Source organism: Apodemus sylvaticus, chromosome 3 (assembly GCF_947179515.1).
Source record: "Apodemus sylvaticus chromosome 3, mApoSyl1.1, whole genome shotgun sequence".
NCBI classification, from domain to species: domain Eukaryota; kingdom Metazoa; phylum Chordata; class Mammalia; order Rodentia; family Muridae; genus Apodemus; species Apodemus sylvaticus.
Genome location: NC_067474.1, coordinates 124440118 through 124466927, shown reverse-complemented (window position 1 = coordinate 124466927; position 26810 = coordinate 124440118). Strand labels below are relative to the sequence as shown.

The following is a 26810-nucleotide window of genomic DNA, read 5'->3' as shown; positions in this document are numbered from 1 at the left end:
ACTGGCCTTGACATCACAGAGATATCCTGCCTCTACTTCCTAAGTGCTAGGAGCAAAAGCACACAGCATCATCCCTGAGTTCCTTGGCTTTTGATTGGCAGCAATAACAGTAACTGAACCTCAGTAGAATCAGGTGTCTGTGGTAAATAAGTTACAAGTGACCTGACAGCCATCAGTCAGTAAGCTAGTGTCCCAGCCTGAGGTTTGTTTGTTCTTTCTCACTACTGGACAGTGTAGCAAACATGCAGAGACCATATGAATGTCTTTCCTCTGGCTCTCTTTTAATTCTGCCTTCTCTAGTCAGAGCCTGTTGTTAGAAGATACTCTTGTGCTGGGCAGTGGTGGTGCATGCCTGTAATCCCAGTACTCTGGGAGGCAGAGGCAGGTGGATTTCTGAATTCTAGGCCAGCCTGGTCTACAGAGCAAGTTCTAGGACAGCCAGGGCTACACAGAGAAACCCTGTCTCAAAAAAACCAAATCAAAAAAACAACAAACAAAAAAAAAAAGAAGAAGAAGAAGAAAATGCTCTCGTGGTCTTCATTTTCCACATGCTTTCCTTAGCTTTGCTTTATCTCTGCTCTGAGCCATATGCACCTGACTTAGGTTTAGGAAGAAGGACGTGGGTGATGTGTACCCAGGACTCTGTGGAAAGGTTTTCCATTTTCTGTGATGAGTGACTTGAAGACTGATTATGCGTGGTGTCCATCAATCTAGTAGTCCTGCAGTCTTGCATTTCCACTGCTGTTGGTATCTGAGTGTGTGGTATGAAGAGCCATGGCCCCGTTGGTACTGGTGTCTGCTGTGGGATGCCAAACACCAGCATGCGTGCAGTAACAACTCCCTTGCTACTACAGAACACAAGGTAATCTTACATCACAGAGTGGAGATACAAGATTGTTTCCCATTTGTTTAAAAGGTTGTACCTTGACTGTGGGTGTTACTGCTCGGTGGGAGAACATATTTTTAGTATGTGTGAATCTCTGGAATCAGTGTTCAGTACTATAAAGTGAATAAAGATAAAAAGGCTGTGTCTCCAGTCTATATCACAATTGGCCTTCTTATTTTCATTGTCTGATTTAACTATTGGTTAAAAAAAATAAGGTAAGAATTTAATTAGTTGACCAAACTCAGTCTTGACTTTAGAAAGGTCTGTTGTGGGCCCATCTCCCTAATTGCCACCATTTTCCCTAATTGAAAACTTTTGACTCCTAGGCAGTGGGAACTCGCCACCTAGCAGCAGCCTAACTCCTCCCAGCCATGTCACCTTGTCTCCAAATACAGTCCCAGAGTTCTCTTACTCTAGCAGTGAAGATGAGTTCTATGATGCTGATGAATTCCATCAAAGTGGCTCATCCCCAAAGCGCTTAATAGAGTAAGTATATGAATAATGTACGTATTCAAATTTTAAAAGATGGCGGTCTTCAGACTGCTGTTAGTGACACACTTGCCTCATAAAGGCTTGTTAAGCAAAGTCAGTTCTGTGACAGTTTTGACTTGTACTCCTGATTTAATAAATAATACAAACTGAATAAATAGCATTAGCTATGGTAATGTACTCGTAATGTTAGATTAGCTCCAGATATTTCTGTAGTGGCACTGCCATCAGGAAAGAGTCACATTACATGTTTGTATAGGAATGAGGATATTTAACAACTATAACCTGGAATTTTATTGGGTGGAGGAATGATAGAAAATAACTCAGTTTGTTGGGGGAAATAAACATATATGTCTATATCTGTACCTATCTCTATATCTATATATAGATATGTAGATATCTTATATAGATATAAAATCCATGATGCATGAGATGGTGTCTTAGTCTTTTTGGGTGATTAGAGACTGGAAGCTTATAATAATAGGATTTTATTTCTCACAGTGCAGTCCAAAATCTGGGTGCTGGCAAATTTGTTTTGTGGTAGGAGGCTTGCTTTCTGTTTCACAGGTAACACCATCTGGTAATGGAGGGCAAAGCAGATCTATGGAGTCTCTGATGCTGTGTGCCAGAGTAATTATCTCTTCACCTGGCTGCAACTCAGAGGCTGCACCTCTTAGGACTGCCACATTGGCAACTCAAGTTTCAGCATTAGAATTTAGGAACAGGGTTAGAAAGAGCTCGGAGGTTAAGAACATTAGCTGCTCTTCCAGAGGATCCAGGTTTGATTCCCAGCACCCACATGGCCGCTCACATCTTCCTGTAACTTCAGTTCCAGGGAATTCAATGGCCTCTTCTGCTCAGTAGAGTAATGCATATATGTAGGACACATACACTTAGACAACCGTATATAACTACATAAATGTTTCCCCATGGCATGTATTGTGGTTATGTATAGGAAACCTTTGGATACATTCAGGTGTTGACCTAGGGGAGGGTTCCCAGAGAAGAGAGAGAATGTGATTCTGAGGTGTGATGAGGTTATGTGTGGAGAACAGAAATGGGGGTAAGAAGAGGAGGGAGTGGACAGAGTGAACCCTGTTAGAAAGGCGTGGTGGTGGCCTGGCTTCTCTCCTCAGAGGGAGGGCCTGTTCTATCAAATTGACAAGCAGTCCTGGGAACAGTCAGCAGCAGTGCTTCCTTACCTGTTAGCCTATAGAAAGCCGGGAGGACAGGAGCCTGCGCTCACCGTTGCCCAGCGTGTCTTAAGGTTATAGAATGGGATTTGTAACATTAATGGATAGGCTCTGCAAGAGATCATGACATGGATAAACTGGCCCACATCCTCAGCTACTACATTAGCATGCTTTCAAGCACTAAAGAAACAGGAATCTCTGGTGATTTGAATTTCACTGGATGGTGATTTGCTTTGTTTTGGAGTGGATATTTAAAATATGGGGAATCTGAAACAAATCTGTGACATCATTACCCTGGTGGAATGCAGTCTAGAGATGTGGAAGAAACATTAGCATCTGAAAACATGGTGACAAACTGGCATTTCACATGGACAAAAGTATACATTTTTCCAATACATAATAATCATCTAGAGACTAAGACTTTACATAAGAGAAAAACAGGCAAAAGACATGAGCAAAAGATACATAGATAAATACACATAGTTAATATGCAGAATTAGTAGTCAGCTTCTTAATTCTCCATTGAGAGTACATTGAGGTCCTATTTAATAGGTAATTCAGATGGTGTGCAGCAGCTCTGCTGGTGAGGTGAGGAGTGACCACGCTCATTCTGGTGGAGGAGCCGTGGAGCAGATTGTATGCAGAGGGAGGTAGTCTGTATCGAGGGCACAAGTGCTCTCCTCAGCTCCACGGTTCCACTTGTGGACATTGATCCTGTAGCTAATCTATGCCTGTAAAGAAGTCTACAACTAGCTGATGACATCGTGGTTTGTGTAAGCATAGGAGGCTCCTGAAGGATGACAATGATATGACTATGAATGGCAATGATCATGCCTACTCAGTGGGACTCTCTCCATCCTTCTCAAAGTAGCCTGGAGTGTAGCGCTGCACACCTTTAATCTCAGCACTGAGGAAGCAGACACAGGCCAGTCTCTCTGAATTCCAGGCCAGGCTACTCTGTATAGCAGGTCCAGGCTAGCCAGGGCTCTCTGTATTGAGACCCTGTCTCAAACAAACAAAAGTAACTTGTTAATAAATGGTAAAGTCTTGACTGCCTTTATTGTAGGCCTATATACTCCAAAATATACCTAAGTGAAAATCAGGCTGCATTTAGTTTACTAACTACATTTTGTAGAAAGAGGGAAAAACACGTATTATATTAGTCCTTATACATAATTCATATGGGTGGTGGGTATAACTAAGCAGCTAAGTAAATGCTTCCCATCCACTAATACAATACAGGCAAAGCCAAAACAAACAAAAACAAAAACAAAACAAAACAAAACCCACCCAAATAGAGATCAGGATCGAGGAGGCTGGGAATTAAAAGGGGAGTCGGCCCCAGCTGCACCTTCTCACTTTAAGCAGCAGTAATGAGGAGCCCTGCTGTGTACACGGAGCTGCCATCTCTCTGCTCGTCGGATTTCCTTGGGTTTCTTGGTTTGTCTTATTTTATTTTTTATTCTATTTTTTGTTTTTTTGGTTTTGTTTTGTTTTGTTTGTGAAGGCCATAATTGATACAGTTGCTTGAACATTTGTGTACTTCAAACCATCAACAGTCTCAGGAGCACAGCCATGTCAGGGTTCTGTGTGTCCCTTTGTCCTTTCTCCAAACACATGTCTTCTCATCAACAAGCAACCCCTCATCTCTGCTGTCACCTGACAGTTTTCTTCTCTAAGGATGTAACAGGCCTGAGGTGTCTCTCGTGGTTCAGAGCTTGCCTGGCACACAGGAAACCCAGCCCCAGTGGGGCAGAGCAGGAAACAGAACAACCGAAAGGACAAGAAGAAGATTGTGTTCTTGGGGCCACACGGCAAACCCTTCTGCTTCCTTTCACACAGCACTGCACTTTAAAGTTCCCTCGTGCTAACCTTTTATTGATGTGTCACTAGCTCATTTCTTTTTATTCTGGGCATTTTTCTATTGTAGACCTATTACTGTACTACTATGTTCATTTACTGGTAGGCTGTCAATTTTAGTTTTAGTTAGATTTCAGTTGTTACAAATCATCTTTTGTGCCCCTATCCCCACCCCAAGGCATGGAGGGCAGAGTGCTTGGTGTATTTGTAAGCAGTGTGATTGACACGCAAGACATGCTGTTTTATTGTTAAGCTTTTAGGAATTTTGGACAGCTTCCCATGAATGCTGGCAGTTGCTGGCCAGGTCTGCATTTTAGGTGCCCCAGATTGTGTAGTATCCAGGAGAGACTAGACTACAGATAGAAAGAAGAGGCAGAACACCTCTGGTATTCAACAGCAGCTCAGGTGACTTTCCCTGTGGTGGTCGCTGGGGATAGAGAGAAGTGCTGGTCTTGAAATACTGAGCACAAAGGTTTGGCAGATCCTGCTGATAGGTTTTTCCTCATTTGAAATGGTTGACCTGTTTTACTGCATTAAATGAAAGCTAGGTATGTAGCATTATACAGAAAAGGCTTTCAGCCATCACATAGATGGTAGCTAATGGGGACCAGGCTTATCCGGTCTCTGTGTACAGGCAGGTTGCTATGGTTCAGGTGTCTGAATTCTAGAACCTCAGGTTCGTTGAGTTCTGAGTCAGTTTTGTTGGATGACCTTGGTCACCTTTCTTCTCCTGTGCAATTCTCAGTTTCCTGGTTGGTAAAATGAAAACAATAAGAAGTTCAGTGTGGATGAGTCACTGTGAACATCCACACGAGAGCAGTGTAAGTCAGACTGCAGCAGGGCATTCACCTCACCCGCGCCTCTCAGCCATGCACACACAGCTTTGTTTTTGCTGGGCACTTTGAAGCTGCTGCAATTGATGGAGCTTGGGTTTTGCTTTGTGTGGCAAGAGAAACCTGGGACAGATTAAATGTGAACTGCAAGCTGTATGTCAGCCAAGCCTTAGGCATTGAAAGTTCTTTCTTTCAGTAAGAAATGTATGCAGTGCTAGGCAGTAGTGGTACAGGACTTTAATTCCAGCACTCAACAGGCAGAGGCAGGCAGAGCTCTGTGAGTTCAAGGCCAGCCTGGTCTACATAGTTCTAGGACATCTAGAGCTACACAGAGAAATCCTGTTTTGGAGGTGGGGGGGAAAGGTTAAAAAAAAAAAGGAGGAGGAGGAGGGAGAGGGAGGGAGGAAGAGAGGCAGGGAATATGTGATCATAAAATAAGAACTGGCATTCGTCTGCTATAGTGACCCACAGGAAACTCACTGTTGGCTCGTGAAGCTCATGTTAGTGAGGAAAATCAGCTTTGTTTGTTTGTTTTTCAAGTCAGAGTTTCTCTATATAGCCCTAACTGTCCTGGAACTCACTCTGTAGACCAGGCTGGCCTCGAACTCAGAAATCTGCCTGCCTCTGCCTGTCAAGTGCTGGGATTAAAGGCATGTGCCACCACCACCTGGCGAAAATCAGCTTTTAAAGTTGGGGAAAAGTGAGTTGGAGGAAGGGGCGAGTGAACCGAAGGAGTTGGTTTACATGGTGGGCTCTTCTCCTCTTGCTCTTTGTCTCTTCTAATCCCTCCCATCCTTTAAATTTTTTCCTATGTTTACTGTTTTTACATTTTCCCTTTCTCAAATGCGTGACCTTTTTCTTTAATAGTTTCATATATATTATGTATAGTTAGATATGTGTGTGTGTGTATGAGTAAGTATGTAAATATAACCTGCTGAGTTCATTTATTATTGCTTGTTGAGGGGGGGGGGTTCCCTGGGGAAGACTCGAATCTCCTCCTCTCGGTAATTGTTAATTACTTGTGTCTCTTCATCTAGAGGAGGCCCAGTTAGATTTCTTCCATCCTGTCAAGGCTTGTCAGGTAGCCATGCTGTTGAGATATTACAGTTTTGCAGTACACATCCTGGTTCTGTGATTTTTAAATCTTCCTACCTATCCCAACCCCAATGGGGGCACCCTAGAGTCATTTGCTTTCTATAATGCTGTCTGTCTGCTACAAAATGAAGCTTTTTGATTTGAGGTGGGAACTACACTTCCCTTTGTTTATAAGGATATGTGTTTAGAATGCAGTTAGAGAGTGTGGTGGTTGGGGAAAGTAGCAGTAGTAGGTTCTCCTCAGTTCCATGGCCTCACTGACTGCAGGTAGTTGGCTGGGTTTACAGTATCAGACATGAATTCACTGTTGAATGGGTGTTAAGTCCAATCAGACAGCTCTTGGTTACCACCAGGTTAGGTGTGTGGGCCATCTCTCTAGACCCATATGTGATGTTTTCATATTATCTCTCAGTCCCTACATGTTCTTATGTTTTAGTTTTTCATCCTCTTTGTCCTCATGCCCCAATTCCTATAGTTTATCTTCAGCTCCTGACAGTGTCTTCTGCTTCTCCAGTCTACTTATATGGCTTCCCCTGAGTTTTCGCCTTGGTTATTGGAGTTTTCATTCCATCTTTATTTTTATTCAGGTTCTCTTCAGTAATCCAGTTTTTATCATTTCCTTCTGATGTTTGTGTTTCCTTGGGCATCAGTCTGTCGCCATTCTCTTGAAATTCATTGAGCTATTTGTATCTTTATTAAGCTCCTTGGATTCTTTGATGAAGTTCATGATTATTCTTCTAAGATCTGTTCATCTAGGTAATTCTCATTGGAGAGTATTTCTTCTGCAGGACTGGTAGCCCCAGGCGAATCTATACCATCTTGGCCTTTTGTATTTGTTTTGTGATAAGACCTGGGACATGTGGACTTCTTTCCGTGGCTGTGTCTGGTATGAGGCACTAGGCTGCCCACATTGAGTGGAAGCTTGGTCCGGTTTGGTTGTTGCCCATGCTTGGGTAATTTCATCTGATGTATGGGGCAGTAGTTGGTCAGTTTTCAGATACTCGTGTTGATTTTGGATGGAGGGACAGGGATGACTCCGATTCAGTGATAGTAGAGTTCGTGTGAGTGGGACACATGACTAGACCCGCTTAGGCTGCTGTGCAGGCTGTGGGAGTATGGGGAGAGCGGGTGCAGGACAGAGGTCTTGGACACCAGCTAAACTAGCATGGAGTACAGGCTGTGTGGCAAGGCCCAAGGGCTGGGAACAGCATAAATGGACAAAGTTATTGTACTTAGTGTTGCATGTTGTATCATAAACTATTAGAAATCATTACATTTCCAAAAGAATTATAAATTTTCAAAAATCTAACATAGTTATTCATCTTTGCCTAGGGATGGAAAAATGGATCACTAAACAAAATCAAACAAAAAATGATGTGCCTGAGTTAGTACTTCCCTAACATCACAGGGTTAGCAAATAGCCATTTAGAAAACAGTTCCAAAGTAAAAACTTGATTTTCTTTTATAAAGGTTCAGCTATTTTATATTTAAACAGAATTTAAGGAGTCTCTTAAACACTAGCTGTTTTCTTTTAAATTTCTTACTCCATTTTGTGTAGGGGGGAGGGGGCAATACCATAGTTACCTGTAGGGTCGGACAGCAACCTTCAGGAGTCATTTTTTCTCTTTTCACTGTGCATCTTCTAGGATTGAACTCAAGCCATCAGGCTTGGCAAATGTCTGTACAAATGGCTGAGCTACCCCGCCAGCCCAACATAAGCTATCACTCTAAATGTAACAGGATTAAATGTCTTTTACCAGTCAATAGAGTCACCTGTCTTTCCGCTAAAGTCCTCTAAAGTAAACCTTAGTCACACAGGATGAACTCTTTACAATGTCACCCCAGGTTTCAGGTCTAGTTTCCTTCTGTATAGTTTAGGCCCCTCCCACTCCTTCCTCTTTTTGGTTCTCTCTCTCTTTTCTCTGTTTTCTGCTCCCTAATAAACAGTGCATGAACCTACCATTTGAAATGACCCAAATGTAAGCCCTGTGTCCAGTCTGCATCCTGTGCCCCTCCTTCTTCTCTCCTTACATCTTATGGTTTTTTGAGACAGGGTTTCCCTGACAGCCGAGGCTGTCCTGGAACTCACTCTGTAGACCAGGCTGGCCTCGAACTCAGAAATCCGCCTGCCTCTGCCTCCCAAGTGCTGGGATTAAAAGCGTGCGCCACCACCACCCGGCCCTCTTTGCATCTTATGCTCTCCTTGGATATCCTCAGCTTGAGTCTAAAACTCATAAAGAATATAGATACTTCGGGCTAACCTGGGTTCTTTGCTTTTTTGTTCTTACGTACTTGCTTTCTCTTTGTTCATGATGTGAATATTTGTTACATACTCTCAAACTAGGTGTGTAGGCCAGCATTGCACATTGTCTCCCAGCCTGGCCCTGTTTGAATAGGGTATTCATATTCCCTGTTCAACCCTGTTGTCTGGGCTTTGAGTCGTGACACCTGTCACTGGCTTCTGCCTGAAGTTTTCTAACTCAGGTCAAATTCTTGTCCTTATGTGTTTCTCTGTGTATCTTGGATGAAAGAGCATTCCAGAGCCTGTGCCCTTGTATTATTGTTACCCAGCTCCTTGGGAACACATAGACCGTATAACTGGCAATGTGGTTCCATGTCTGTACATCAGAAGAGAGTGCATGTTCGAAAGAACTTGTGCCTGATTCCAGTAACCCCTCTGTTTGCCATTATGGACCAGGATGCCTTCATTGCTGTCTTGTGCATCTCTGTGTTCTCTCAGAATGATCATGCTTCTCTGGGCAGGTGATTGTAAATGCCCCGTAAATCATACTAACTTCCTTATGATCTCAGATGTACAAGCAAGTGTTCATGACCCCATTCTTTGCTCTGAATGAGGCAAGCTGTGGAATGGCTGGAAATTGATCCCATGCTTCTGTTTTCCACCTTGAAACTAAGTGTCTAACATGTCATAACTAGTCTTCTGAACCATAGGTAAAGAGAAAAGGTACCACAAGCCTTTGCAATTCTATCAAAATAAAACTCATGTGTTATAGCAGTTGAGGTTTAAAGATTAATTTGGTATAAAACTGATATAAATTTGGTGTAAAGTTGAGTTGGCTTAAAAGATTGATTATATTTTGATGATATGCTAAAGAACCAAATATTGTGACAAGAATTCTCATACAGTTCTTAAATGTAAAAATAATTTAATTTCTTTCATTCATTCTATCTATTGCTTCTTAAAACCTAAAGTTTTTTGCAAAACAGATCAAAACAAGGTTACCTAGGCAACTATATTTAATGTAGTATACATGCATACTCAAACCTTAATTCTTAATATATTAATATCAGCAGAGCCCAGCAGACTTTTAGGTGGTGAAAGTGTTCTGCACATGTCATTCTTCGCTTGTCTCACAGCTTAGGTGTTGAATAAGGTGGTGAGGCCTGAACTGTGTGCTCTGGGTAATCTATAGTTGAATCCTTCTACAGCTCCAGCGCTGGGTGTGGGTGGGAGGCCGTGTGCTGCCGGGCAGCAGCGTGAGCAGTCTGCACTTGCTGAGCATTTCTGAAATACTGACGGTTCTTAAAGACTGAAAACAGACAACAAAGTAAACTATCTAGACTCTATAATGTACATTGTTCACAAAGATATGTAAAAAGACTTGGTATTCTGTAGCATTTTAAGTGTCTGTATTATGCAAAACTTGGTTTATGATCTTATACTTTATATAATTACTTGCCTTTACAGATTTTTTTTTTGAGACAAGGTCTTATTATATAGCCCTAACTGGCCTGGAATTCTCAGTGTACACTCAACTGGTCTTAAACCCACAGAGAATGGCTTGCCTCTGCCTCCCAGGTGTAGGGATTAAAGGTCTGTGCCAGTATGCCCAGTTGGTTATTTAATTTATATATGAATTCTTAGGAAGATATTGATACTTTTTAGAGAAGGCTCTTTTTAGACCTTCTTAAACCTGTTCATAAAGCCATCTTTTTACCATAACCTGCTCATAAAGACAGTTTTATGCCAGTAAATTGCCATAAATATAATTGTAAAAATACTATACCTTAAAGGGTTATTTCAAATTTACTTATTAAATATTGAAAAAATATTAATCCTCTGTGGACTTTGCTCAAGAATCTCAGAAAATAAAGACAGGAACCCAAGACTTACTTACAGTGGATTACATTGCTGTTTTGAGTTTTGCAGAGTTAACGCTGTTGTAACTCAGGCTGGCCACAAACTCAGAACTCCTGCCTCAGCATCCAAAATGCTGAAGGTCATAGGTGTGATTCGCAGCCCCCAGCTTGAACTGTTGCCATTTTGGGGGAGATTGCCAGTCCCTGGCTCCCCTCCATGTTCACAGAGGAGTGAGGAAGTGAGCTGAGGTCTCAGATTTGGAGGCAGAGGCAGAGGTCTCCTGCCTCAGCACTGCCGTCAGGAAGGCTCAGTGTGCAGTGCATGCTGCGGGCTGCTGCTTGTAGGAGTCTGGCTGTTTGTGCCTCAGTAACTGGGCATCAATATCCGCCTTCCATATTGCTCTTTCACTAAAAAGAAAACTGACCTGTTTAACTATTTATTTTTTTTAATTTATTTTTTATTATTTTTCAGTTCTTCTGGATCTGCCTCAGTCTTGACACACAGCAGCTCCGGAAATAGCTTAAAACGCCCAGACACCACAGAATCCCTGAATTCCTCCATGTCCAATGGCACAAGCGATGCTGGTGAGGCCTCTGAGAACTTCATTTCCTTAGAAGTGTTTGCAGTCCTGGCAGGGCACCTCCAGTCAGTCCAAAGCCAGCCTAAGATGAGCTGTTCTGTTGTAGATCTTTTCGACTCACATGATGACAGAGATGACGACGGGGAGGCGGGGTCAGTGGAGGAGCACAAGAGTGTTATCATGCACCTCTTATCACAAGTCAGGCTTGGGATGGACCTCACAAAGGTAAGAGTGAGCCAGCGCTGCCTTCCCTCCACGGCATGCGTGGGCATGGGTGGGTGGGTCCTCACAGGGGAGCAGAGCGATCCTGCGTGGTTTGCCTGTGTCCTGTGTAGTGTGCACGGGGATGAGAGAGCTGAGCATCTATCTCTGTGGATGAACAAGGGTAGGGCTGTGCTGACTGTGGGCAGCCGCGTGGACGGAGACCTGAGATGGATTTACAGTGAGAGAGTCTGCCAGCCTCACCATGCTTAGATTCATGCCCTCCAGCATGAACATATCTGTTTAAAATTAAAACTTTGGAGTTGGATAGGATCCATACTGATTTAGGCTGGTACCTGTCACACGCTGGTTTTGTGTTTCCATCTAAGGGAGGGACTATTGTCCCCTCTACCACCGTCGTGTCTTACTTTCTGTGTCACCTCTGTTACAGCCTGTAAAGCATAACTGGACCTTGGTGGGTGTGGCGGGGTGGATGAGGGCTTTCAGCAGTGCAGACTGGGTCTCAGGAGGCAAACGTCTGTTTTACAGGTAGTTCTTCCAACATTTATTCTCGAGAGAAGATCTCTGTTAGAAATGTACGCAGACTTTTTCGCACATCCAGACCTGTTCGTGAGGTAAATGACGGAGCATGGCGGGTTGTACTCTTTAAAGACGGTGCTGCTCGGTAGCTTTGTGTGCAGGCAGCACGGCTGGAGCCCTCTGCATCCTCTCAAGAGTGTGGGTAGTTAAATCTAATGCGGGCATGCTGCTTAGGTTATGTGGCCATCAAGTGAGTCATCTATGGAACGTCTTTAAAATCTATTAATAGGCAGGGAACTAGAATTTCAAAGGGCAAGGCTATGAACTTATTTGAAATTCACTTAATCTTGCTCAGCAAACCTTTCTAAAGCACCTGTCATTTGGCAGGTACTTGTTACAACCTGAAGAAAGGAGAAATTTGAAAGTCCAATTCCAGTCTGAATCATGAGTTGTAATGTAATGTAAAGCCTTGGTCTGAATGCTTCCACAGGGAAAGAAGCGCACCAGAGAGAGGCCGACACAGGTCCATTGCTCTTCACGAGCAGCAGGCAAACGTCCTGAGCAGGGAATATGGAAGTCCATGTTCTCTGACCACATCCTTTGTTTGGAGAAGCCAAATGCGCATCACTGAGGTCTCAGAGCAGATGGGAGTGGCTAACAAAGAAGGGTGGGGGAAGTCAGAGCCGAGGGACGTGTAAGAGAACCATGTAACCAGTTCTTAAAGTGCAGAAATGTTAGACATCTATGGTAGTGATAAGTCTAATATATAATTGACAGATGAGGTCCATTGGGATCGCTGTTAGAGATATCAAGGGCTTCCGTGACAATAGCTTTTATTATGGAAATTTAAGGTTTGTTCTCCTCAGAGGATCCACTTTAGAATTTAAGGGTACAACTAAAACATGAGTAAACCAGATGAAATGGAATACTAGAAATGCATGATTAACTTCAAAAAAGGGAGAGAGAGTAAATAATGAGTCCAGGACAAAGGGGACAGGTAGAAGACAATTCCAGTGAGCTGGTGGGTGCCAGTGACCTCCAGACACAGGTAGAGCAAACACAGAGTGACAGCAGTTGTTGAACTAGATTAAAAAAATAAAAAGCAAAATGTATCATTATGCCATTTGAATACTGCTTGCTTAAAACTAAAAGGCCAGGATTGAAAATGTTGTTCTGTGGTAGCATGCGTACCCAACAAGCGTGAGGCCCTTGCTGTTTTGATTTCTAGTATTGCAAACAATAACAATTAAAATGACACTACAGCACCAGAGGGATGGAGATGGCTTAGTGCGTGCGAGTGCTTGCTGTGCAGGACCATCAGGTCCTGGGTTCGAGCACCCATACAAAGCTGGGCATGCTCACATGTGCCTCAGCCCTAGAGCTGTGGGAACAGAGAAGGCGGGTGTCAGGGCTTGCTGCCTGCTAGTCTGTATCCAGGTCTACCTACGGACTTTATCTCAAGGATGAGGCAGAGAGAAATAGAGGACACCTGACATTCTCCTCTGGCCCGTAAGACTGCTTCTAGGTTCACATATCTGCACATTTGTCTGTATGCACCATACACATTTATCTCACACACTCATAAACACCTCAGAAAAGGGGAAAATTACCATATGTCTTAGTCTCTGTTCTGTTGCAGTGAAGAGACACCGTGACCAAGGCAAATCTTTTAAATCATTTAATCGGGTGCCTGCTTACAGTTAAGGGTTAGTCCATTATTATGGTAGGGAGTTTGGTGGCGCGCAGGTAGTCATTGCGTTAGAGAAGTAGCTAAGAGCTTTACATCCTAATCTGCAGGCAGAGAGACAGAGACTGGGCCTAGTGTGGGCTTTAGAAAGTTCCAAGCCCACCCCAGTGATATACCTACTCCAACAAGGACACAACTCCTAATTCTTCCGAACAGTTATTGACTGGGGATTGAGCTTTCAGGGGCATTCTTTTTTTGGGGGAGTGGTAGGTGGCGTTTCGAGACAGGGTTCCTCTGTGTAGCCCTGGCTATCCTGGAACTCACTCTGTAGACTAGGCTGGCCCCAAACTCAGAAATCCACCTGCCTCTGCCTCCCAAGTGCTGGGATTAAAGGCATGCGCCACCACTGCCCAACTTATCGGGGGCGTTCTTATTCAAACCAGCATACCATGTTAAAGCACTGAGCACAGCAAAGTTGCTATAGCTGTGTTTTAGTATCAAAGGAACAAAGAAGATAAATGTCCCGTAGCCCCAGCATTTAGGAGGTCGAGGCAAGAGCATTGCTGTAAGTTAGAGGCCAGCTAGCATACAGAGTAAGCACCAAGCCAGCTTGGGCTAAAGAATGAGACCCTGTCTCAAAACAAACAAATAAGGAACCTAAACAGAGACAATTTGTAATGATAAAAGAATAAATTTATCAAGATATGTATATATGTGTATATATGTGTACATATGTACTCACACATACAACTTCAAACCACATGCAACAGGCCTGGAGTGTAGCCCAGTGGTAAGGTGATTCCCCTAGCCCATGTGAGGCCCTCACATGATTGTCAGCACCACGCCATACCAAACTAAACAAGAATAACCACAAGGAGAAGAAAGTCAGGCAGTTCCTCCGGAGTTGCTGGAGAGCATCCCAAGAAATCAGTAAGGGCTGGAGAGATCTCCATGGTTGAGAATACTGGATGCTCTTCCAGAAGACCCAAATTTGGTTCCCTGAACCCAGACATCTGTAGCTCAGTCATCTGTAGCTCCAGTTCTGGGGGATCCAACCCCCTCTTCTGACCTCCACTGGTACCAGGCATGCATGTGGTGCACAGATATAAATGCAAGCCAACCACCAATACATAAAATAATAAAACTTACAAAGGAAACCAGCCTATAGAATATCTGAACAAATTAAAAATAATTATTATATTGTTTTGACCATAAAAGAATTAAACTAGCTGGATGAGGTAGCACAAGCCACCTATAGTTCCAGACTCAAAAGAACTAGACAGGAGGATCAAACTCAAAGCCAGTATGGCCACAGATTAAAACCTCTCTCAAAACCAAGCGATGATTAGATGAAGAGATATAGAAAGTCTCTCTGTCAGTGAAGCAGCACTCTTGACTTGCATGAGGTCCTGAAACAATCCAAAGAAAGATGTGGCCCCAGAAACTAGCAGCAGTATTTACCTTGGGAGGGCATGTAGCCAACAGAGGGAGCTGGGGATGAGGGAGATACTGTGTTCTGATTGGGTGACAATTAGCTAAATGGATATAACCATCTGTTAGCATCTTCTAACCAAACACTGAGGTGAATTCATTAGTTATATGTGTTGTGCCTTGGTGTCAAACTGGAATTGGTATTCAACTGGTATCCACTAGTCCATGTGGCTCAAGGTAGATCATTCAGTGTGCATCCTGCCAAAAAGTGGAACATCATGTTTGTCCTTGTCTCTTCCAGCATTAGTGATCAGAAGGATCCCAGGGATCGAATGGTGCAGGTTGTGAAATGGTACCTCTCGGCCTTCCATGCAGGAAGGAGAGGATCGGTGGCCAAAAAGCCGTACAATCCTATTTTGGGTGAGATCTTTCAGTGTCACTGGACGTTGCCGAATGATACTGAAGAGAACACAGTGAGTCCCCGCCATCCCCACTCTGTGTGCGTGTGTCTGTCTGTGTGTCTTTATCTCTGTGACTGTGGAAGAGTATGTGTCATAAACGTGTGCTCAGAGGACAGTGCTCAGGAGGCAGTTCTATGTTGGTCACGGGAGTGGCCTCAGGTCCTCCTCACACTTGGCACCAGACGACTTTACCAGCTTGGCCTTCTGGTTTTCAGTCATTTCATACTGTGAAATAATTTAAGATTCACTTTATTAGGATCCAATAAAGATGAGGGCAGTGATCTCAGATGGTCACTGTGCAGAGAATATTGTTGATGAGTGTTTTCTGTAAGCGACAGGAAGATGAGAGAGAAGCAGCCTGACTTCGGATGGGCATTAAGTCAGATTGTGACAGCCTTGTACACCATAATGGTACATTTGTGACTTATTGGGGTTTTAGTTTTGCTTTGAGAAAAGGTCATTGTAATAATTTTTATAAAAACTAAATTTGGAACCCAAATGCTTTAAGAGGTATTATTCTAGGAAAAAAACTGCTGTTTACAGCTCCATTTGCAAGGTGGGGTAGATGAGTGTGTAGAAGAACGTGGGGAGAAGAGGCGGTGAGAGGCGGCCCTTGTACCTGGGCCTCAGCAGCTCCTTGCCTGGCAAACGAAGGATAAGCCGGGAGGAACTGAGACTGTCGGCCGTGTGAATGGAGCTTTCAGAATGAAACTTGAAGGCAGCACTTGCTAGAGCAGTCTGCTGGAGAGGGCTTCATGTACTTGGACACTTAGGAGGAGGCTGTATCAGGACAGTCGCTAGAGAAGACTGACCTAGAGCTCGGGGCTTATGTATCTGTTTGTTGGCGTGGGACGGTGCATGACAGATGCGGGGATCAGAAGACAACTTGGTGGATTCTCTCCATTTTTACATGAGTATTAGGGATAGATCAGGTTTCCAGTGGCAAGTATCTTTACCTGTTAAACTATCTTCCTGGTCTGGGGCTCTATAATAGAGTTGTTTTGCCGACATAGACCAACAACAAAGAATGTAGACCCATGTAGCTTCTAGGCATAAAAATGGAAATGTCCCCAGTCCATAATGCCTGGCCACCCATAATAATCTTGTGGAAATGTGACTCCTGTATCCTTATTTCCAAGAAACACATTAATATGTAGCCTGTCCTGAAAACAGAGGCGCAATGTTCAGTGCAGCAAGGACAGCCGTGCCAGGCCTGGCCTTATAGCCTCCCTCACATTAGGTACACGAAGCCTTCAAGAATCCTAGTGTAGTCAGGGAAACTACAAACCCCTAACTGGCAGCTGTTCAGTGCTGTAATGGAAATGTGTGTGTGTCCAGGAGAGACAAGAGATGCTGCTTACTAGATTCTGCATCGTCCTGTTTTATCTAAAAAGTTTTTAAATTGATGTTACAATTGCTTCCAGGAGCTCGTTTCAGAAGGGCCGGTTCCCTGGGTTTCTAAGAACAGTGTAACATTTGTGGCTGAGCAAGTTTCCCATCATCCGCCCAGTAAGTTACAGGTTTTCTACAACCTTTAGTCTTAAACGGTCAGCCAGGTCAATGTGACTTGTCACTTGAGCGCTGTCCTTCTCTCACCTCAACTGGAAATTAATGACAGACTCAGCATCACTGACTGTATAGAATGAAGGGGGTTGGAAAGTAACACTTAGTCACCTGATCCATGGCAACTTGGAGACCATTAGTTTGTAGTTTTGCACAGTGTATTCCAGACGTGGTTGAGAGAATACATATCCTCAACATTTTTGTTCAGTGTAACATTAAGAGTGGAAATACTAAGTCAGGCAGTAGTGGTGTAAAACTTTATTCTTAGCACTCGGGAGGCAGAGGCAGGGGGATCTCTGGGAGTTTGATCTACATAGGGAGTGCCAGGGCAACCAGAGCTATATAATAGAGAGACCTTGTCAAGAAACAAAAAAGAGTGGCGATGTTGGAGGGGGCACATAAGCATCCTTGCAGAACAGGACAGGTGGCCTTTTACATTTTAAACCTGCTGGAGTCACCATAGCCTCCTGCCCACTGGCTCTCTGTGCTTGCTTTGGGAAGAGGGGAAAAGCATACACACCTAACATGATTTGAGGCTCTTTTCTGTGAGAAGGATCTTCTAAGGAGCATGAGTTTGGAGCAGTAACTAAGAAAATGCTTTCTTTTCAGTTTCAGCCTTTTATGCTGAGTGTTTTAACAAGAAGATACAATTCAATGCTCATATCTGGACTAAATCAAAATTCCTTGGGATGTCAATTGGGGTACACAACATAGGTCAGGGTAAGTGTGTGATAGTGTGGATTCTAACATGTACTGGATACTCAAGGAAAACTGAAAAGTCAGGCTGGGTGTCATAATTAAATATGTAAACATATGAGTTGGGGGGGATGGGGGGGCCTATACTACATCACCTAAAGTCAATGGGGGATGGGGGGTCTGTACTACATCACCTAAAATCAATGGGGGATGGGGGTCTATACTACATCACCTAAAGTCAATGGGGGATGGGAGGTATATACTACATCACCTAAAGTCAATGGGGGATGGGGTCTATACTACATCACCTAAAGTCAATGGTGCTCCATACCCATCAGCAGCAGGCAGGCCCCGCCCTGACAGGTTTCTCTTCTCTGCAGGCTGCGTCTCCTGTCTGGAGTACGACGAGCACTACATCCTTACATTCCCCAACGGCTATGGAAGGCGAGTAGATGCTTCCCCATCAGCTGCAGCCTTGGTGTTCTTAAAGCCACGCCCTTCCTTTCTTTCCTAAGTGTTAGTCTTACCTGAGAACCTTTGATCTTGCAGGTCTATCCTGACAGTACCCTGGGTGGAATTAGGAGGAGAATGCAATATTAACTGCTCCAAAACGGGTTACAGTGCAAACATCGTCTTCCACACTAAGCCTTTCTATGGGGGCAAGAAGCACAGAATTACTGCAGAGATTTTGTAGGTATTTCGTTTTTCTGCCTCAGTATTCCACTTTTCTAAAGTACTTTTCTCTCTTGAACTACTGGGAACTAACCATCAACTGACTTTGTGAGCGGGTCTCCATCTTAGATGTCAGTTTCTTCCTAAAATCTCCTGTGAAAAGGAGACCTGCACCCTGGGCTAGAACCCTCAAGGGTGGTAGGTGGCGCTGCTACTGAGAACTGGTCCCTAAGGGCCAAGCTGTGTGCCATGGACTCCAACCTTGGCAGGTTGAACCAGGAACACATCCTGAAAACAGGCTCTGTGACCTCCAATAGAGCATTTGCAGACCTTCACAGCACCCCTCATTCTTCTGTTCCTTTGCTAGGGAAGAACAGTAAGCATCTCATACAGCTAGGTATCTAGCAGGACAGGACCTGGGAGGTAGCTGGGTGTGTCTGAGTAACAGGAGTTTGTGTGTCAATTTGGGTTGTGTACCCAACCTATGACAAATTTGTACCCATGTAGCCATGTTTGTCATTGAACAGTGGGTACAAAGGTGTTCCCATTGTACCCATGTTTGTTATTGACAAACATGTCAATTTGGGGTACACAAACTGCCTGCAAAAGGAGTCTGTCCTGTTATGCCCTGTGGCTTTTTCTCTGTCCTAAAACAATGTCCCAATGGAGTAATGCTTGACTGATTTGTTAATCACTTTTCCAAATGATTTAATCTGAATAAAAGAATCAGCCGCCAAATCCCCCCCCCCCCCAGAAAAAGGTGAGCAGTGCGTGGCCTGAACAGAAAGTTTGCTATTGCATTCAGAAAGTGTGGGCCCAGGGCACACTGTCATTCTGCTGCTCTTCAAAAAACAATGATAGACTAGCAAGGTGGTCAAAAGGAAGACATGGTTAGGCCTGTTCTAAAAACGTTTGGAGCATATCCTTGAGCTTTGACATGATTTATAGAAAACAGATGGATTCTTTTATATGGTATTTATGTTCAGTCCATTTCTAAGTCCCACAGACCTCTGGAGGACACTGTCCTGAGGGAGGGCAATGATGGGACCACCAGTCTCTTACTGTGAGGTACATCTGGCCTTTTGGATCTGCCCGGCTGCTCTTTAAGAGACCCCACTTGCTTGAGTAGAATAATTTCCAGCTTGAGACTAATGTAAATTGTTTCTTTTCTGTTTAGTTCTCCAAATGACAAGAAATCCTTCTGCTCAATTGAAGGGGAATGGAATGGTATCATGTATGCAAAATACGCCACAGGGGTAAGACCCGGGGTTCGCCTTTGCCTAAGCTGCACTGTGCGCAGCGCAGTGGGCCCTTGGCGCTTGTTCCCTTTGTCTGGCACTTTAACCCAGAGCAGCTAGCGCCTCTTCAGGGTGAGCTTTCCTCCGCCCCCACCCACTTTTCCTACAGTACAGGTAACAAAATGGCCCTTACTTTTTTCTGTTCTCAAAATAGTTGAGAATTTATTTGAAGCAGTACTTAGCAGTCACCTGGTAAATGTTGTCTGTTGTCAAAAGATTTGTAAAATGAAATGTGTCTTGGTTAGGGTTAACTACTGCTGTGAATAACACCATGACCAAAAGCAACTTAGGGAAGAAAGGGTTTATTTCACTCACACTTCCATGTAACATTTCATCATAGAAAGCAGTGAAAGCAGAAACTCAAACCGGGCAGCTGATGCAGAGCCCTGGAGGGTGCTGCTGACCTGACCGGGCAGCTGATGCAGAGGCCCTGGAGGGTGCTGCTGACCTGACCGGGCAGCTCGCTCAGCCCAGGGGTGGCTCCACCTGTTGGGGGCTTATGTGCTCCTCCTCCCCTCATTAAGTACTAATTAAAGGAAATGCACTACAGTTAGATCTGATGTAGGCATTGGGGGCTCCCTTCTCAGATGACACCAGCCTGTGTCGGTTGACATAAAATTAACCAGCACGAAATGCTAATTAGTGTTTATATACTCAGGTTAATGATTAATAAATTTTGACTGGCTTTGCCTCAGGGATAGAAAAATAGGACTGTCCTGTCATGAAGGAACTTGGATTTTATATCTACTCAGTGTTTCTATTAAGCCAGGTAATGGATTAACAGCGAAAGCTAGTGAATTGGAGTTTACAAAGGGTTTACAGCTTAATATAATTATTTGATGGTGGTCTAGTTCTAAGAGATTATATAGTGAACACACAGCCATCCTGAATCTATCTGTTGAACTGAGCTCTGAACTCAAGGCTTAGGATGGGGCCCTGAACAGAAAAGTTTGCTATTACATTCAGAATAGACTGGGACTTATGTGTTAAGTCTCCTGAAGTGACTGCAGTAACCCTGAATAATAAAGCATCATTCTGCCTCTTGTCTAGGAAAACACTGTCTTTGTAGACACCAAAAAGTTGCCTATAATAAAGAAAAAGGTGAGGAAGTTGGAAGATCAGAGCGAGTATGAGTCCCGCAGGTAAGGAGCCCTGACTGGAGCAGCTGCCGCATGCTTCCTGCCTAGACCAGGTACCTGTGGGTCTGGGAGACAGCGAATTCAAAACCAGTGCACACTGAACTCCAGCACCTGGGTCCCTCGTCAGTACTCAAATTTAAGACCTTTGTAACCCAAGTAGATTTCTCTCTGTCCCTTTCCCTACAGTAGAGAATTTATGCCTTTTAAGTTCCTACAATTGACCTCTTGACCCTTTTGAGATCACAATCTTAAACTGAGACTTTTTCTGAAATGAAAAATTTCAGATCTCATCAAAACGTTTCAATTTATAAAGACACTCAAGCCCCAGGAATAAACTGACTCCCTAGAGTTGTATAGAGACGAACCAGAGAGGGAGGCAGAGGCAGACACCTAACTCTTAGCACCTAAGGTTGTAGCTTGTCTGTTGTCCTCGCAGGCTTCCTTTGTTGGCAGTTAGCAGTGGGCTCTGAGAGCCTGCTTCCATGCTCTGTACTGCTCTGTACCTAATCTGCAGCCTAGGGAGGCCTGGGCTCCACTGCAGCACTCACACTGTCACGGCTGCAGCTACAGCCTCCAGCTCACAGCTCCCTCCATCTCTTTATTCTAGCCTTTGGAAGGATGTCACGTTCAATTTAAAAATCAGAGACATTGATGCAGCGACAGAGGCAAAGCACAGACTTGAAGAAAGACAAAGAGCAGAAGCCCGAGAAAGGAAGGAGAAGGAAATTCAGTGGGAGACGAGGGTAAGCTGTGCTTCTGCTCCTCTCTGGTCTGAGCAGTGGCTTGTCCGTGCCAGTGAAGGGTGCAGAGGTGGACCTCGGGTTCCGGGTTCCTACCTAACAGTAGAATGGGTGTGGCATGGATTAAAACGGCACTGCCTAACCAAATCCTCTCTTCCTTTTGTAGCTCTTTCACGAAGATGGAGAATGCTGGGTTTATGATGAACCATTACTGAAGCGTCTTGGTGCTGTGAAGCATTAGGCTGGCAACTGAGCCCACACCTGTGACCAGGGCAGTAGGCGTAATTAAGCAACAATCGATCTTCCTTCAGGAGAGCTTGTCACTTTCTTCTTAATGCAGTGGTTCCTATCTCAGGGATACTGGACTTGACGACACAGATGAACAATTAAAGTGGAAAACGCTTCCCTTTTCTCCTCTGTGGCAGTTACAATTTTGACTTCAGTCCTGAGAAAAACTTCAGGTTTCGAAACATGATGTCTCTTCCTTTTCCAGATCCCATGCTTTGAAAAATATTTATAGACAGTCCCAGGTCTCAGCTTCCTGTCCTCCAGTTCTGCTATTCAGACATAAAATCTTTATCTCCTAGTTCATATAATCTTGAGTTTTAGATATACACACACATAAGTAACAGCTGACAGTTTTTCACAAGTACACCCACCTGTAAATACTGTTTCCTCAAAGTTAGTGCAAGTATGAAAATCAAGTGTTAGGAAATTTCATGGTTTCACCTATAACCTTTATTTTAGAATTGAACTATGATTAGATTGTATCTAAACCTGAAGTATAATTATATGCAGTGCTTCTTAAGGCTTCATAAAATAATTTTCCAACCTTTTTAAAAATATGTTTCTTTCTTTGTTTTATACCTAAACTTGGAGACCAATCTGGCAACCTTGACTGAGGCTTCCCCACTCAGGCCGCCTCCGTCTCCCCTGCAGGAGTAGCTCGTCCTGGAGTGCCTGACTGCCTCCCAGGGCGGGAGGCCTACACTTCCCCCTCCCCACCCCCCAAAAAAGCCACAGCAGATGGCTTGATCTGAAGGGAAATACAGAACTATGTTTATTTTAAAATACATTAAAAAACAAAACCAGGGCAGTTTGGTGCTATAACAAGTCAATTACATATAGGCACACAAGCGCTGGGTTCTCCTCAGAGGACATGGGCCAGGGGCCCCCACGCTGCTCATTTAAGTGTTTGGGTCACGCTTGCCTGCTATCTCACTGCCATCCAGTGCAGTAACCCTGGGTTAGTCTTGAAGAGGAAAGTTAAAGAGTAAATCAAATCCTAGGTTGCCAACTGAAAAAACCCAATGGAAGCCCTAAGGCAGTGGTGTAACTCCACAAAACGCACATACGCCTTTCAATACACATCGCTTCAGGCCAATGAGACTGCAGTTTATTTGACTATTTTATGGTAGGGGAAGAGGCTGAGTGTTGCTGTGAAGGCCCTGATGTCAGTGATGGGGATGGTGGACTCGGCCAGGAGAGGAGAGGGTGGCAGGTAGGTTAGCTGCATCCCTTCACGAGAATTTGAATCCTCACCAAAAGGGGCACCATCCTCTTCCAGTTCATACTTCCCATATCCAACAACCTGAAAGAGGCCAAAGATGCAGGTGAGAAGTTTGCCAGCTGGATGTGAGCAGGACTCCAAATGGTTGGCCACACTCACATGAACGCTGAGCATTTTACTTCCAGGTCCTCTGTGAGCCTTGAACCAGCTGACCAGGTCTGACTTTGAGAAAGACTTCAGTGCTTCAATCTTGCCGAGGAAGAGAGTGGGAGAGCATCATCACAGGCAGAAGTCCACCCCCATCCCCAGAGTCTGTCCTCACTTGGCTTGGCCTGCCCCTTCCCTTAGTAACAGGCCTTTGTACATCCTCACAACTCTATTAACAAAGATTTGATTACAGCTGAGTATCACAGCTGGAGCCAGAAACCCAGCCTAGTATCACATGTCACAGGGCCACTGCATACTCCAGCAACTGTTGACTCAGGTCAGCTGGGATGATGCCTCACAGAATGTGATACACAGTGGCTGCCTGGACAAGAAGACCAAAGTCTTTTTGTGATGGTCTTATTTTAGATTTCAGCTAGAAGCTGCCAAAATCCCTGGAGAAACTCCATAAGCATATGAGCTCTCTATTCTTTAGAGAACTCCATAAATTATCCCCATAAAATCTCATTATAAACACTGAAACTGATCCATGTAGAGGTAAAGGTTGCATATAGAGCTACTACCCAGGGAGGAACTACACACAGTGACTCTGAAAGCAAAAGATTAGGAAAAAGACAAACCAGGGACACACAGCCTAAGTCTCTCCTCCACCGTTTGGACCTTAGTGTTAAAGTACAATCAGCCCTTTAGGACTGTCTTGGTCTGAGAAACCATTACCTCATGGGCAAGGCGGTCAAAGAGATACTGCTGTGTCACCACTTCGTTCCAGTTCCTGTCCACCTCCTCCCCAAGGTGGGTGTCCTCACACTCTTTCAACTTGATCAGAGCTGTGACCTGTCAAAAACATGTCCAGCCATGACATCAACTCAGAACCAACAGCTTGGGATAGGTAAGCCAGTGTGTATACGTGTGTTGGGGTGTTTGGAGGGACAATTGGTTAAATTAAATGCACTGGGATGTGAACACCTGGCCATTGTGCAAGCATGACTAGTGACTAGCTCTGCTATCCTGAAGGCTTACGAAGATAGTCACCTGAGTATTGAATGCATCTTCTGTGAGGTTCTCAATCTTCTCCTCAAAGCTGCAAAGAAATTCTTCTATCTTCTTGTCAACAGTTTCGGAGCTGAAACAATTTGGGTAGAAGCCAAAGGAATTCAGCCTCCCTCAGCATAAAGGCTGAAAGTTTCCTACCCTAAGCCAGGAGAGCAAAGAAAATGAAGAGCTGCCCCTCCAAGCTTCAGCCTCATTTCCTACCACACAGTGACACGACCACAGCCAGCTGGGCTGGACCACACCTAACACTTGGGCTTACATCTCAGAGGGTCTGTGTTTCTTTTTTTGTTTTAAGATTTTTATGTGTTTTGCTTACATGTGACCACAGAGTTCAGAAGGCTTTGGTTTTCTTAGAATTGGAGGTATACACAGGTGTGAGCTGCCATGTGGCTGATAGAAATCTAATCCTAGGCCTCTATAAGAACAAGCACTCCTGACTACTCCTGACTACTGAGCCATCTGGTTGTTTTGAGGCTTAAGACCGTCATGTAGCCCCTGGCCTGGCCTTGACTTCTTATCCTGACTGCCTCTCAACTGCTGGGATTATACGGCAATGCTCTCATGCCTGGCTTTATGCGATACTGGGAATCCAACCCAGGGCTTTGTGCATTCAGTGATGAGCTAATTTATCAGTCCAGCATCCTTCTCTAATGTCCCTGATCAAACATTGGTAATCCCTACAAAGTAGCCTGTAAGATTTGAACCATACCCTATGGGACCAGTAAAGCCTTTTGATTAATCCTAGGTGGGCTATCCATTATCCATCCACCCTTCCAACTACACAAAAGAAACCATGCTGGGCCGCAGTTGTACAGGAAGCACCTGTAGTACCCCACCCCTACCCCCACTGTCTAGAAGAACAGGGGTGGACCCATTTACTCTCTTACTTGTATTTGGTTGCCTGAGTCCCAACAGTTACAGAGAATCCTAGAATCCCAGATGTGTTCCTACAGGTCGGGTAGACATGGTACCTAAAGCCAGACAGACAAGTTACAGGAGTTCATGTGGAGACCTGGTTCCTGTCCAGAGAGGCACTGAACATGGGGTGAAGGGCTTCTGTATTTTTGGGAGTCCCAAATGGAACATAAGCTTGTGTGCAGCTGCTTGCAGCAGGCTGAAGTGTAGGTACCACCGCTGCTGAACTGGGAACAAGCTCCTGGCTCATGCAGATGTCAGAACAAACTGAAAACATCACTGTCCAACACTCAGACAGCACTGGAAGGTATGGGAGGCCTAAGTAGACTGGCAAGCTGCCTGCGAGGGGCCCCCAGGCCCTCAGTGTTCTGCCAGCACTTACCCAAGGGTCTGCTTGGTTCGAAGGAAGTCAAAGCAGGGCTCTTCCATGTGCATCTGTAATTCACCGTACACATCAGCCCAACATTCAGAAGAGAAACCTTAATTTTCTTACCCCAAAGTATTCTATATACTTCCAAAATCCAGCCTCCCATATAAGCCTTTTTCCTAAATGGTCTAAGACCCCGACTGCTCATATTGGATAAGAATAGACACCTAACCTTCCAATTACAGGTTTCTGACTACCACAGGTCCACAACCCTCAGGCATAGTGCTTAGCCTCATAGTAGACCAGGAACTCCTGAACCCCACCCCGGTACTTACCACCAGCAGCTCCATAAGAGTGTATTCTCTCAGACTCCTCGTACCTGACTGTAGGGAAAATGTGATCAGACAAGCAGTGACTCGGGGGTTTGGCCTTGGCCGCTACTTTCTTGGGTTTCACGCCCTACTTTCTCGCCCCACATTCCTATTTATTATCTACCTTCCCAGCAGCCGGAGAACCTGAGAGCAGGGATTCTGCTGGAACTCTTGTATTATTGGCACTAGTGTAGACTTCTAGATAGACACGGATGACACCAACAATCCCTAGCCTAACAGCTCCTGCCTACAAGGCTCAGGATACATTGTAAAATCAAATGCCTTAGTTCAAGGGCCTAAGGAGGACAGCGAGAAATGGTTAGTAATCGTGAAGGCTCTGAATCTGCCAAGCACGTAGGTCCAAACCAAGTACTTTAAAGTGCTCAAGAAGCCTGGAGAGCACAAACTAACTCAGAACAAACGTGGATGAGGTCAAACGAGGACTGCCGTGCTTGTTGGAGTAGGTCCGTCTCTCAGGCTTCTCTGACAGATTACAGAGGAAGAGGATAGAACCTGTACCTCCTAGCACCTCAATTAACAAGCACCAAGATGTCCTCTTTCCCTTTAACCAGTCAAGTGTGTTCTGTGGAGGGAAACAGTTTCCTAAAAGAAGGAGTTTGTATGAAATAACCATGGCATCCTTTGATGATGAATTTGTTCAGAGGAAGACAGGATAGGGAGAGGAAGGACCGGAGAGACAGCTCAGATGGTCAAGTGCCTGCCTTACAAGCACAAGGAGCTGAGTTTAATCCCAGAAGCCACATTTAACAAATGCTGGGGTTGGCTGGGTGGTGGTGGTGCATGCCTGTAATCCCAGCACTCAGGAGGCAGAGGCAGGCAGATTTCTGAGTTGGAGGCCAGCCTGGTCTACAGAGTGAGTTCCAGGACAGCCAGGGCTACACAGAGAAACCCTGTCTCAGGAAAAAAAAGAAAGAAAGAAATGCTGGGTTAGGGCTGGATTTA

At 44.5% G+C, this 26810-nt stretch overlaps 2 protein-coding genes across 8 annotated transcripts in view; one reads left to right on the top strand and one right to left on the bottom strand.

The window, feature by feature from the left end:
- Osbpl9 (oxysterol binding protein like 9) overlaps nt 1-21883 on the top strand; it is a 140758-nt gene extending 118875 nt beyond the window's left edge. For all 6 annotated transcript variants that reach the window (XM_052176989.1, XM_052176988.1, XM_052176987.1 and 3 more), the window contains 13 exons: nt 1213-1372; nt 10930-11042; nt 11145-11263; nt 11789-11874; nt 15199-15370; nt 16783-16867; nt 17531-17641; nt 17998-18061; nt 18167-18307; nt 19467-19545; nt 20638-20729; nt 21334-21469; nt 21633-21883. In XM_052176989.1, the coding sequence (XP_052032949.1) occupies nt 1213-1372; nt 10930-11042; nt 11145-11263; nt 11789-11874; nt 15199-15370; nt 16783-16867; nt 17531-17641; nt 17998-18061; nt 18167-18307; nt 19467-19545; nt 20638-20729; nt 21334-21469; nt 21633-21707 (1433 nt within the window). In that variant the 3' untranslated portion in view covers nt 21708-21883. The remainder of the gene's footprint in view (nt 1-1212; nt 1373-10929; nt 11043-11144; nt 11264-11788; nt 11875-15198; nt 15371-16782; nt 16868-17530; nt 17642-17997; nt 18062-18166; nt 18308-19466; nt 19546-20637; nt 20730-21333; nt 21470-21632) is intronic.
- Nucleotides 21884-22840: 957 nt separating this feature from the next.
- Nrdc (nardilysin convertase) overlaps nt 22841-26810 on the bottom strand; it is a 63039-nt gene continuing 59069 nt past the window's right edge. For both annotated transcript variants that reach the window (XM_052176981.1, XM_052176982.1), the window contains 7 exons: nt 25812-25859; nt 25492-25544; nt 25082-25165; nt 24174-24264; nt 23859-23975; nt 23136-23225; nt 22841-23057 (listed from right to left, as the gene is read on the bottom strand). In XM_052176981.1, coding sequence (XP_052032941.1) covers nt 22863-23057; nt 23136-23225; nt 23859-23975; nt 24174-24264; nt 25082-25165; nt 25492-25544; nt 25812-25859 — 678 coding nt within the window. In that variant the 3' untranslated portion in view covers nt 22841-22862. The remainder of the gene's footprint in view (nt 23058-23135; nt 23226-23858; nt 23976-24173; nt 24265-25081; nt 25166-25491; nt 25545-25811; nt 25860-26810) is intronic.